Genomic DNA, 13,717 nt, shown 5'->3' on the forward strand with positions numbered 1-13,717 from the left:
AGCTATAGAAGTAGAATTGTATATCAATCCCTAAACTGATAACTCCAGTATTAAAAATTATGAAACTTAAGATTTGTTCTTTTATCTTTATTGTTAGTTTTGACAAACTGGGGCTATTGCTAAACGTATTTTTAGCATTAGATTCCTCAAGGCTCAGCCCCTGGTCACTTTTTTCTCTCTGTCTACACTCATTCTCACCACATAATCACGTCCATGTTCACAGCCTTAAATTCCCTATATGTGTCGGTAACACTTAAATTTGCCTCTGTGGCCTGGACCCCTCCCCTGACATCTCTACTTAGATATAATAGACTTCCTGAACTTAACATGTCCAGAACTGAGCACTGGTCTGGCCCACAGCACCCAAGAGATTGCCCATCTTAATTAATAGCGTTTTTGTTCTTGGAGTCATCCTACTCCAGGATTCCTTTCTTTACACTCTACTTCTAGTCTGCCAACACATCGTTCTTCACACTCTACCTGGATTTCTCCCCTTAGGCCACCTTTGCTGTTAGTACCCTCTGCTCCTCCATCATCTCTTACTTTGATTATAGCAGCAGTGTCCTGACTAATCTCCCTGCTTCTACCCTTGCAGTTTATTCTCCACACAGTAACCAGAGTGGACCCGCTAAAATGTAAGTCAGATCTTATCACTCCTCTCTTTACAGCCTTGCAGTGGCCTCAGTTCACATTGAGTGAAAGCCAAATCTTCCCTAAGGCCTTCCAGGCCTGACATCATCCACGCCCGTGATGCCTATGTGCCTTCACCTCTTGCACTCCCTGCCTCACCCACCATGCTTCAGCCACCCTGGCTTCCTAGCTATTCCCAGACACTCAGGCACGTGCCTGCCTCAGGGCCCTTGCACTGGCTATTCCCACTTCCCCCACCTTTTTTTAGAGAAATCACAATTCTCACCTCTCTCAGCATTCACCTATAGACTCTTTGTTGTCATTTTTTTCTATATCACTTATCACTGTACAGCCCACAGTAAGATTTCTCTGCTTATTATGTTTATTGTCATTATCCCCTCCCTACCTAGATGGTAAGCTCCGTAAGAACAGAGACTTTTGTCCCGTTTGTTTCCTAATGAATTTTTAACACCCAAACACTGTGTGGTGTGTAGTAGGCCCTCAATAAATACTTATTCAGGGATGAGGTCTTAACAACTTGACTTTTAAAAGTTGTACCAACACATGGAGCCCAATTCATTTCTATTATTACTGGTTCAGACTGCCTGTTACATAGAATTGGTGATCATTATGTATTATTCGGTGTAACATCCAAATTCATCATATAAGATATCAAAACATACAGAAAAAGTTACATGTTTATGGGACAGTAAAGTATCAAAAATTTGACAGTACAGTATCAAAAATGATTTACTTTGGTCAGATTTGCTTTTAAAGGCTTATATATGAGAAGTCTAAGTCACTGTGAAATACTATTGAGCATAAGCCATACTTTTCATTCAGTTTCCTACAGTTGTTTGATTACAGTAATATTTTCAAATCAGGATGAGAAAAATTATAACTTCAAGTTTTTTCATCATTTGTAAGTTTATTGTAGAGTACATTTTATAGTTCAGAGTTATTGATAGTTTATCAAAGCAAGACATATTTGTTCTGTGACTAGTGAGCACAAGACATTGTGGGAAAAAGTGAGGGTACAGAGATTACTTAAACACAGTCCCGCTCCCAAGCACCTTAGACACTCACGGGGGAGTTATGGAGGTACTGAATTTGATTCTGTGTGGAAGAAGAGATGATGTCTATGATAGTTAAGGGTAAGAAATTATTCTAAACTTCTGAAATTTTGAAAATGCATTTCCTAATTTAGTTTCCTCCCCTGCCCCCATTCTCCTTATTCTTACCTTCAGCCTCTTTCTATAACTTGCCTTGTGTTGCTGATTTTATCATTGATATTCTGCTTGGATCACCAAGTGCTGAGGTAAGGATTACTCAATACAAAACCCCTTTGGTCTTATTCTGCCTGGGCTCTCTGGATACCTGTGACATTGTGGAGTTTAGAAGGAGTGATGTTTAGTCCTCTTGAGGAGTCATATAGAGTGCTACAGACCACTATGACAGCAAAGTGACCACTTAGACTATCACCTTCCTTTCTTGTCTGTATTTCACCAGAAGTTAAGAGACTAGTGCTATGATTAACCTGTGTTTATTTATAACAAACAAAATCTTACAGTGTTCAACATCCATAGCTGGCCAAGTCAGCCAACATTAAACATTAACTTGTTGGCCCAAATCAAGAAAGATCAACTTCAAGCCGTGAACTTTCATTAGATCTTAGAATTCTCATTTTTATACATGACCTTGAAAATTAACTTTGAGACACATGAAGAAGAGGGTTTTTTGTGTGTGTGTGTGTGTGTGTTTTCTAATTTTCCTTTGCATTAAATTAATAAGCCTGTTGATTAGAGTAGAATGTGCCGTGCTCAGACACTCAGCTGTGTCTGACTCTCTGCAGCTCCGTGGCTGTAGCCCGCGAGGCTCCTCTGTCCATGCTCTTTTCTAGGCAAGAATACAGGAGTGGGTTACCATGCCCTCCTCCAGGGGATTTTCCCAACCCAGTGATCAAACCCAGGTCTCCCACACTGCAGGTGGATTCTTCACCATCTGAGCCACCAGGGAATCCCAGAGTAGAATACAGTACTAGAATAATTTGGGAAATCAGTATCCAGACCACTCTTGATTTAAATTAGCCCTAGTTTATTCAATGTAAACTTTACTGATTGAAATGCTCACAGCCTTATAGCATCCTTCAGAGTATGGACTTTGGAGGAAAATCCTTTTATAAGCAGTCTGTATGTTGGTTGATGTACACCCTTGGCCACTAAAAATGTGATTTCAGATTCGCCGTGTTGCCTGCGATCAGCTGTACACTCTGAGCCAGACAGATACTTCAGCCCACCCAGATGTGCAGAAGCCAAATCAGTTTCTGCTGGGTGTGATTCTCACTGCTCAGCTGCCTCTCTGGTCCCCAACCAGTATCATGCGAGGAGTTAATCAGAGGTATGTAATAAAGATGAAAGCTTTCACGTCATACAGAGAGGGAGCAATGATCTGTGTACTGCTCCCCTACAGGCCACAGTACATGACTGAGATGACAGAATCTCTCCTTCTCTCTTCCAGCATGTATACCTTGAAAGAAGGCATTTCAGGTTTTCCTCCCATTTAGGACAAAGAGTTAGAAGAAACAATACCAGGCTCTCTTTCTCTCCACCACCCCAGCTTCTACCTCCACCCTACCTGGTCCATCTACCCCAGAAAGAAGACTCACCTGGTGGTTGAGAAACTGCATTATTTGAGCCAGATCACTGTGTAGAGTTCACACCTGTACATCGCATTTTCAGCATACTTTATAACTCCATGTCTAGAGGTACTAGGGTATCCTTCTAGCTTTTTCTTGGGTTTATACATCCTGGACATGGAAGGAGGCTTGTGGTCCAGGTTCAGAGACTTGAGTAAAACCATCCTGCCTGCCCCATCTACCTCCTGAGACAAGCCTGCCTACAAGGGTGCCCCAGTGTAGGCGCAGGCTGGGAAGTCAGAAATCCCACACTGACCTCAAGTTTAAACCACTTTCTCCAGCTCAGCTTTACCAGCAAGCGCTTGCTCTGGGGCCTAGAAGATGCCACAGAGATTTGTGAAATCAGTATATATTTTCCTTTGTATATGCTTCATAAATTAAAGCCCTTAGTAGAAATGTTAGAGCTACTCCAAATACCACCAGACACATCCGCAACTGGGCACCGCTTCCTCTTCAGCTCAGCCTCTTTATTCCTTCTGGAGCTCTTTCTCTGTTCTTCTCCAGTATCATATTGGACACCTACCGTCCTGGGGGGTTCATCTTTCAGTGTTGTATCGCTTTGCCTTTTCATACTGATCATGGGGTTCTCAAGGCAAGAATGCTGAAGTAGCAGAGTACAACATGTGAAACGCTGGGCTGGGTGAAGCTTAGGCTGGAATCAAGATTGCCAGGAGAAATATTAATAACCTCAGATATGCAAATGACACCATCCTAATGGCAGAAAGCAGAGGATCTAAAGAGCCCCTTGATGAAGGTGAAAGAGGAGAGTGAAAAAGCTGGCTTAAAACTCAGCATTCAAAAAACTAAGATCATGGCATGTGGTCCCATCACTTCATGGCAAATAGATGGGGAAACAATGGAAATAGTAACAGACTTTGTTTTTGGGCTCCAGAATCACTGTGGACAGTGACTGCAGCCATGAAGTTAAAATATACTCGCTCCTTTGAAGAAAAGCTATGACAAACCTAGACAGTATATAAAAAGCAGAGATAACACTTTGTCAACAAAGGTCCATCTAGTCAAAGCTATGGTTTTTCCAGTAGTCATGTGGAGAGGTGGAGTATAAAGAAAGCTGAGCGCCGAAGAACTGACACTTTTGAACTGTGGTATTGGAGAAGACTTTTGAGAGTCCCTTGGACATCAAGGAGAGAAACCAGTCAATCCTAAAGGAAATCAACCCTGAATATTAGTTGGCAGGACTGATGCTGAAACTCCAATACTTTGGCCACCTGATATGAAGAGCTTATTCATTAGAAAAGACGCTGATGCTGGGCAAGATTCAGGACAGGAGGAGAAGGGGATGACAGAGGATGAGATGATTGGAAGACATCACCGGCTCAATGGACATGAGTTTGAGTAAACTCTGGGAGACAGTGAAGGACAGGGAAGCCTGGCATGTTGCAGTCCATGGGATTGCAGAGAGTTGGGCCCAACTAAGTGACTGAACCACAACAAAAACTCCAAATACCAAACTTGGTCTTTTTTTTTTTTCAGTGTAGTAAAATATACATAGGGGCTTCCCTGGTGGCACAGGTAGAAAATCTGCCTACAATGTGGAGACCCAGGTTCAATCCCTGGGTTGGGAAGATCCATAACAGAACATTTAACATTATAACCATTTTTAACTGTACAGTGCAGTAACATTAAGTGTATTCACCTTGTTGTGCAGCCAAGCTCTTTAGCATTCTAAACTGGAAGTCTACACCCAGTAAGAAGTCACTAAATGCAAGACTGGTAAATTTGACTCCAAAAAATTAAAATTTTCTATGAAAAAAATATATACCTGAGTCAAAAGACAGTTAAACTTACTATATAGACTTATAACATATGAACATATGTGACAGACAGCAAACTAATTTTGATAATACATAAGAAGAGATATTATAAGCCACAAAAGACCAACAGCCAAATAGAAAGATGGACAAAGGACATGATGAGATAGTTCAGAGACAATCTTGTAGATGATGTTTTTTTTAGATTTACTAGATTTTTTTTTTCTTTTACTGTGGTAGAATATGCGTAACATAAAACTTACAATTTTACCCATTTTAGGAGTGTAACTTAGTGAAATTAAGTACATACACATTTTTGTGTAACCATCACCACTGTCTGTTTCCAGAATTTTTCCAGCATCTCAAACTGAAATTCTTCTCCCATTAAACAATAATACCTCATTCATTTCCCTCCTCCCTCCAGGCACCAGCAACTACCAATTTAATTTCTATCTCTATAAATTTGACTATTCTAGGTACATTGTAAAAGTGAAATCATACAATATTTGTCCTTTTCTATCTAGCTTTTTTAACTTACCATAGTATTTTCAAGATTCATCCATGTTACAGCGTGAGTCAGGGTTTCATTTCTATTTAAGACTGAATGATAATTCCTTTTTGTATATATCATATTTGTTTATCCATTCACCCTTCAGTTCAGTTCAGTTCAGTCACTCAGTCATGTCTGACTCTTTGCAACCCCATGAACTGCAGCATGCCAGGCCTCCCAGTCCATCACCAACTTCCAGAGTCCACCCAAACTTATGTCCATTGAGTTGGTGATGCCACCCAACCATCTCATCCTGTGTCATCACCTTCTCCTCTTGCCCTCAGTCTTTCCCAGCATCAGGGTCTTTTCAAATGAGTCAGCTCTTTGCATCAGGTGGCCAAAGTATTGGGGTTTCAGCTTCAACATCAGTCCTTCCAATGAACACCCAGTCTCCTCGTAGTCTAAGGGATTCTCAAGAGTCTTCTCCCAACACCACAGTTCAAAAGCATCAATTCTTCAGCACTTCGCTTTCTTTATAGTCCAACTCTCACATCCGTACATGACTACTGGAAAAACCATAGCCTTGATTAGACGGACCTTTATTGGCAAAGTAATGTCTCTGCTTTTTAATATGCTGTCTAGGTTGGTCATAACTTTTCTTCCAAGGAGTAAGCGTCTTTTTATTTCATGGCTGCAGTCACCATCTGCACTGAATTTGTAGCCCAAAAAGTAAAGTCAGACACTGTTTCCACTGTTTCCCTATCTATTTGCCATGAAGTTATGGGACCAGATGCCATGATCTTAGTTTTCTGAACGTTCAGCTTTAAGCCAACTTTTTCACTATCCTCTTTCACTTTCATCAAGAGGCTCTTTAGTTCTTCTTCACTTTCTGCCATAAGGGTGGTGTCATCTGCATATCTGAGGTTATTGATATTTCTCACAGGAATCTTGATTCCAGCTTGTGCTTCCTCCAGCCCAGCGTTTCTCATGATGTATCCTGCATATAAGTTAAATTAGCAGGGTGACAGTATATAGCGTTAATGTACTCCTTTTCCTATGTGGAACCAGTCTGTGGTTCCATGTCCAGTTCTAACTGTTGCTTCCTGACCTGCATACAGGTTTCTCAAGAGGCAAGTCAGGTGGTCTGGTATTCCCACCTCTCTCAGAATTTTCCACAGTTTGTTGTGATCCACACAGTCAAAGGCTTTGGCATAGTCAATGAAGCAGAAATAGATGTTTTTCTGGAACTCTTGCTTTTTCAATGATCCAGCAAATGTTGGTAATTTGATCTCTGGTTCCTCTGCCCTTTGTAAAATCAGCTTGAACATCTGGAAGTTCACAGTTCACATATTGCTAAAGCCTGGCTTGGAGAATTTTGAGCATCACTTTACTAGCATGTGAGATGAGTGCAATTGTGTGGTAGTTTGAGCATTCTTTGGCATTGCCTTTCTTTGGGATTGGAATGAAAACTGACCTTTTCCAGTCCTGTGGCCACTGCTGAGTTTTCCAAATTTGCTGGCATATTGAGTGCAGCACTTTCACAGCATCATCTTTCAGGATTTGAAATAGCTCAGCTAGCATTCCATCACATCCACTAGCTTTGTTCATAGTGATGCTTCCTAAAGCCCACTTGACTTCATATTCCAGGATGTCTGATTCTAGATGAGTGATCACACCTTCATGATGATCTGGGTCGTGAAGATCTTTTTTGTACAGTTCTCCTGTGTATTCTTGCCACCTCTTCTTAATATCTTCTGCTTCTGTTAGATCCCTACCATTTCTGTCCTTTATTGAGCCCATCTTTGCATGAAATATTCCCTTGGTATCTCTAATTTTCTTGAAGAGACCTCTAGTCTTTCCCATTCTGTTGTTTTCCTCTATTTCTTTATACTGATCACTGAGGAAGGCTTTCTTATCGCTCCTTGCTATTTTTTGGAACTCTGCATTCAAATAAGTGTATCTTTCCTTTTCTCCTTTGCTTTTTGCTTCTCTTCTTTTCATAGCTATTTGTAAGGCCTCCTCAGACAGCCATTTTGCTTTTTTTGCATCTCTTTTTCTTGGGGATGGTCTTGATCCCTGTCTCCTATACAATGTCACGAACCTCTGTCCATAGTTCATCATGCACTCTATCAGATCTAGTCCCTTCCATCTATTTCTCACTTCCACTCTGTAATCATAAGGGATTTGATTTAGGTCATATCTGAATGGTCTAGTGGTTTTCCCTACTTTCTTCAATTTAAGTCTGAACTTGGCAGTAAGGAGTTCATGATCTGAGCCACAGTCAGCTCCCAGTCTTCTTTTTGCTAACTGTGTAGAACTTCTCCATCTTTGGCTGCAAAGAATATAATCAGTCTGATTTCAGTGTTGGCCATCTGGTGAAGTCCATGTGTAGAGTCTTCTCTTGTGTTGTTGGAAGAGGGTGTTTGCTATGACCAGTGCATTCTCTTGGCAGAACTCTATTAGCCTTTGCCCTGCTTCATTCCGAACTCCGAGGCCAAATTTGCGTGTTACTCCAGGTGTTTCTTGACTTCCTACTTTTGCATTCCAGTCCCCTATAATGAAGTGGACATCTTTTTTGGGTGTTAGTTCTAGAAGGTCTTGTAGGTCTTCATAGAACCATTCAGCTTCAGCTTCTTCAGCATTACTGGTCGGAGCATAGACTTGGATTACTGTGATATTGAATGGTTTTCCTTGGAAACAAACAGAGATCATTCTGTTGTTTTTGAGACTGCATCCAATTACTGCATTTCCGACTCTTTTGTTGACTATGATGGCTACTCCATTTCTTCTAAGGGATTCCTGCCCACAGTAGTAGATATAATGGTCATCTGAGTTAAAGTCACCCATTTCATTCCATTTTAGTTCACTGATTCCTAGAATGTCAACGTTCACTCTTGTCATCTCCTGTTTGACCACTTCCAATTTGCTTTGATTCATGGACCTAACATTCCAGGTTCCTATGCAATATTGCTCTTTACAGCATCGGACCTTGCTTCTATCACCATTCCCATGCACAACTGGGTGTTGTTTTTGCTTTGGCTCCATCCCTTCTTTCTTTCTGGAGTTATTCACCCATAGGTGGACATTTAGTTTCCATCTTTTAGCTGGTATAAATAATGCTACTATCAATCATGAGTATATGGATACCATTTTGAGTCCTGCTTTTGGTTCTTTTGTGTATATGCCCAGAAGTAGAATTGCTGGGTCATGTAATAGTTCCGTACTTGATTTTTTTTGAGGAACCACCACATTGTTTCCACAGTAGCTGTAGCATTTTACTCTCCCACCAGCAATGTATAAGGGTTCCATATTCTCCACATTCTTGCCAACACTTGTTTTCTGTTTGCTTTGATAATAACTACCCTAATGAGTGTGAAGTGGCACCTGGGGTTTTCATTTGCATTTCTCTAGTAATTAGTGATATTGAGTATCTCATTTTGTGCTTATTGGCCATTTGTGTATCTTCTTTGGAGAAATGTCTGTTCAAGTCTTTTTCTTATTTTTAAGTTAGGTTTTCCATTTTTTGTTGTTGTTCTTTATATATTCTGAATATTAATCCCTTATTACATACATGATTTGCATATATTTTCTCTCATTCTTATGCTCCTCCTTTGTCTAGTGATTCTAGCATGAAAAGGCATTAAATTTTGTCATTTTTTCTGTGTTAATCAAGGTAATCATGTGAGGTTTTTTTTCCTTCATTCTGTTAATGTAGTATATTCATTGATTGGTTTTCGTATTTTGAACCATCCTTGCATTCCAGATATTAGTCTCGGTTGTTCATGGTGTTTAATTCTTTAAATGTGACTGCCAAATTAGGTTTGCTAGGATGTGTTCCTTCCTCTTCCATTTTTTGGGAAAAGTTTGAAAAGGGTTGGTGTTGATTCTTCTTTAAATGTTGAATGGAATTTACCAGTGCAGCCATTTGGTCCAAAAATTTTCTTTGTTGATAGGTTTTTTATTGATTCAGTGTTCTTGTTAGTGATAGTATACAATCACTGTTTCTTCCTCGTCCAGTCTTCTGAAGTGTTATGCTTCTAAGGATTTTCCATTTCGTCTAGGTTATCCGATACAGTTGGTATACAGTTGGTCATAGTGCGATCTTACAATCTCTCATATATGGAGATTCCTGGCCCACATATCTAAGTCTCAAATATTGTTTTGAAGCATTTAAGCTATTTTAAACTTTATAAATTTATAAATAAGGAAGAAATTTAAGATTTTGGTTTCTGAGACAAGATAATTTTGAGTGACTTTAAAGTTTAAAAGTTAACTAAAATTTAGAGTTATGTTACAGCTGACCCCATTTAACCTAAATTAGATATTAGTTGTATATTTCTGGTAATGAAAATTAATTCTTCTTAAATATTATAAGGCCATATTTCAGAGAATGATTTTTCCCTGACAAAGACGTGGATTAAAAGTTATAGAAACTTCTCTTTTTTTGCCCTTGTAGATTTTTTACTTTAATATTCCAGTTTTTCCTAGTTAAAAGGTTTCTAAGATCAGATGATCCTTTTGTTAACTAGTAAGCTCAATGATTCTTTAGTTGAAATGTGTAAACCATTTCCAAGTAATAAGCTATTGTGCTTAAGTAGTAAGCTATAATAATGGTGATAATAGCAGTTATGGGCTGATTATGTGCCTCACAATATGCTAAATTCTTTGCATATATTTATCATTTAATCTTCACAGTAGCCAAATGAGCTTGGCAGTTTTATTATCACCACTTTTTTAATAATCATAATTCTTGGTTCCTTTGTAGTCTCATCATTAGTGCATTCTTGAGCCCTTTATGTTTGTATATATGTTTGCACATCTATTTCTAATACTCTGGTAAGCATTTAGAAATCAGGAAACTGTGCTCGCTTTGGCAGCACATATACTAGAAATCAGGAAACTAAGAAAACTAAAATACATCGTCCCCGGACACCCAGCTATTAAGTAGTGGAAAATGAAAGTGTTAGTCACTCAGCGACCCTATGGACTGTAGCCCACCAGATTCCTCTGTCCATGGAATTCTCCAGTCAAGAATACTGGAGTTAGTAGCCATTCCCTTCTCCTGGGTATCTTCCCAACCCAGAGGATAGAACCCAGGTCTCTCTCATTGTAGGCAAATTCTTTACTGTCTGAGCCATAAGTAGTGGAGCCAGGATTAAAAGTAAGGTCCACCTTACTTTAAAATGTAAACCTGTGCTCTTCATTACTGTAATTGCCAAAAAAAAAGCTTCATTGATCATCTTAGAAAAAAGAATTTACCTTTTTCTTTCTTCTTTTATCCACTTTATTTTGCTTCTTAGCTCTGTCTCCAATTGACATATGTATGTATTTTTCATCTGTTGTCTGTCTCCATTGTTTCTTGTTCATTGGTCTCCTAAAACAGTTCCAAGCATGTAGTAGGTCCTTAGTGTGTATCAGTTAATATTTGAACAGTGAATGTAATCAGTGGATTATGTATGCAGTCAGTGTGTACATCATTACAAAATGTGATAGATTTAGTAAGTTTGTTCTCTTACACTATTACTCCTTTATTATATCTGTATAAGTAAAATCACTAGTGTGTGTTTTGCTGAAATACTTAAGTTGTATTAATGTAGTTATTTTATGCTTAGGAAAATTATCTTATTCATGTTTCATTAATTTATTCTTATAAGGAATTTTTTTTATTTTCAAATCAGCCTCTTTTTGATCATTCAAATCTATCTATTTTTTAGACTGTTATCCCAGTGCATGGAGTATTTTGATCTGAGGTGCCAATTATTAGATGATCTGACAAGTAAGTATATGTCTAACTGATTTATGTCAGGGGAGGGGTTGAGGAGAACTAGAAAAGAAAACCAAACAGACATTTCTAAATCTGACTTAATATATCTGAGATATAAACAACTTTATGATTATTGTTTGAAGTTGAATTTTATTCTCTTGAAAATATTTTACAGTAGTATGTAACCCCATGTACCAATTAGCTCTTCTCCTATAATATGTCCAGCCATTAACGTATTGAGATTTGTTGATATTAAAAATTGTCAAAGGCTCATATTTTAATCACACTGATACAGAATTGTTAGGAAGAGTCTTTCTCCATTACAGTCAATTCTGACAGTTTGGAAGTTTTGAAGGAAAAGAGGGAAGCTCTGTTGTGATATGTTGATAGTAATAGAAGTGAGTGATGGAAGTCAGGTAATTGTTTAGTGTTAGGTGACTTGCAGTATCGTTGTTAGAAACACTGTTGTTAGAGTGTTTAGATTTCAGTCATCTGTACTTACTCTCATATAATGCAAATATGAGTTTGAATGCTCTGAATTTTAGTTGTTCTAATCAAGAGTTTGTTAATTTTATTTCCTACCCTTTACACAAAGCTTATAGGGAAGATTTATAATAAATAAATATAAGTAAAATGAAAGTCAGGATCAACGAAAGCATTGATTGGAAAAGAATGTCAAACCCAGGAGGTTAAAAAAAATACCTCCTAGAATTAGGTTGTGAGGTTCCTAGAGAACAAAGGTAAAAGGGGAATCGCATTTCTTTGGTTGTTCTCAGTACCCTAGAGGAAGAAACAGAATGGTTTCTCAAAAGAAACACAGAACCTAAAAGAAACAACACAAAGGTCTTCAGATAATGGACACATAGAGGGAGAGCAACTAAGAAGCCTCAGCAGCATCTCTAAAGCAGACACCATCCTGGGTTTCATGTCTGCCCCTCAGAAGCTGAGGACAGAGTACTCTGAGCACTGTGGTGACATTGGTTTTGTTGGAACCTGAGATAATGCAGTCTGTGTCTTAATTCAGGAATAAGACCTGTACTGTCTAGAGAAGTAGATGGACTACATGTCCATATAGCTTGGCACTGCATATTTCAACCAAGCTTCCAATGTTGAATTAGGCAGCAACCCGAAAAGGTTTGCTTTGTGGCTTGGACTTGCAGAGGGTATTCTGTTTTGCTGCTTGAGAACTGGACTCATGAATTGGCTGGACACGTACATCCTCAGAATGCATGAACAGGTTATTAATAGAAGCCTTTTCTATGCCATTGAGCCATCAAGTAAGGGATCCAAGATCCCTTACTTGATACTGAGGGCAAAGTGGGAATATGTTTTGAAATGAGCAGTCTTGCCATTTTTGGAGTATTGTCCGTATGCCGGTGCCTATACTAGCCCCTTTACACACAGCCCCTGCAGTGTAGGTGAGAGCCCCATTCTGTGAATGAGGAAACCAGGGCACACAGTGTCACCAGAAGTATCTTTCCATCTCACCCCGTGGGGCCCTGCTTGCCTGTGGCCCCAGTGCACTGGGAAGAGAATTTGATCACTCCTACTCTTCCTGCTAGTCCCAGCTTCCACTATGGAATCTTATTTTCAATCCTTGTTTGGAGGGGAAAGCAAAATACTAAATTCAAAAGAGCAGAGTAGTTCTCTCAAGGCTGGCTCATTGTCTGGAAGCCTGGATCCTGCCGCCCACTGTGGACCCCTGTCTCCTCCGCAGAGCTCCGCACTCCCTAGGCGTAGGTAAAACTCCAAGACTACTGGCTTTCCTCTCACCTCTTGACTGACCACTTCCTGCTCTAGAAGGGTTCCTTCCCTGGGACATCTGCTCACACCCGCCAAACAGGAGCTTCTTCAGAGCAAGGGTTGTCCCCTTCAGCTTGTGTCCCCAGCACGAGCACCATGACCCACAGAGGATGCACTCAGGGCCGTTTGATCTGTGACTGAGAGGAGGAGGCAGGGAAGGAACGGACATGTGTGAGCCTTCATAGTCCCCTGGGCAGTTGCTGTTCATTACTGACGATTTCGCTAATCTGTGAGATGAAAGATTGAGACTTGTCTCTGCTTGATTACTTTAATTCAGGATTTCACTCTGAAAGAAATCCTTCTTTCTTCAAAATGGGGTGTTTTTTGTTTTGTCTGATTTTTCTATCTTAGCTTCAGAAATGGAGCAGTTAAGAATCAGCCCAGCTACCATGCTTGAAGATGAGATTACCTGGCTGGATAACTTTGAACCCAATCGCACAGCTGAATGTGAGACGAGTGAAGCAGACAACATCTTACTGGCGGGACACTTACGGCTCATCAAGACCCTTCTTTCACTCTGTGGGGCGGAAAAGGAAATGCTTGGTAATTATTGCTTCATCTTA

At 39.7% G+C, this 13,717-nt stretch overlaps 1 protein-coding gene across 2 annotated transcripts in view; it reads left to right on the forward strand.

The window, feature by feature from the left end:
- The window catches only part of USP24 (ubiquitin specific peptidase 24), a 136,377-nt gene that overhangs the window by 82,397 nt on the left and 40,263 nt on the right, over positions 1–13,717 (forward strand). For both annotated transcript variants that reach the window (XM_065912159.1, XM_065912165.1), the window contains exons 37-40: positions 1,878–1,948; positions 2,867–3,027; positions 11,302–11,363; positions 13,506–13,697. In XM_065912159.1, the coding sequence (XP_065768231.1) occupies positions 1,878–1,948; positions 2,867–3,027; positions 11,302–11,363; positions 13,506–13,697 (486 nt within the window). The remainder of the gene's footprint in view (positions 1–1,877; positions 1,949–2,866; positions 3,028–11,301; positions 11,364–13,505; positions 13,698–13,717) is intronic.

The sequence above is a fragment of the Muntiacus reevesi genome, chromosome 1 (genome assembly GCF_963930625.1).
Source record: "Muntiacus reevesi chromosome 1, mMunRee1.1, whole genome shotgun sequence".
Classification (NCBI taxonomy): Eukaryota; Metazoa; Chordata; class Mammalia; order Artiodactyla; family Cervidae; genus Muntiacus; species Muntiacus reevesi.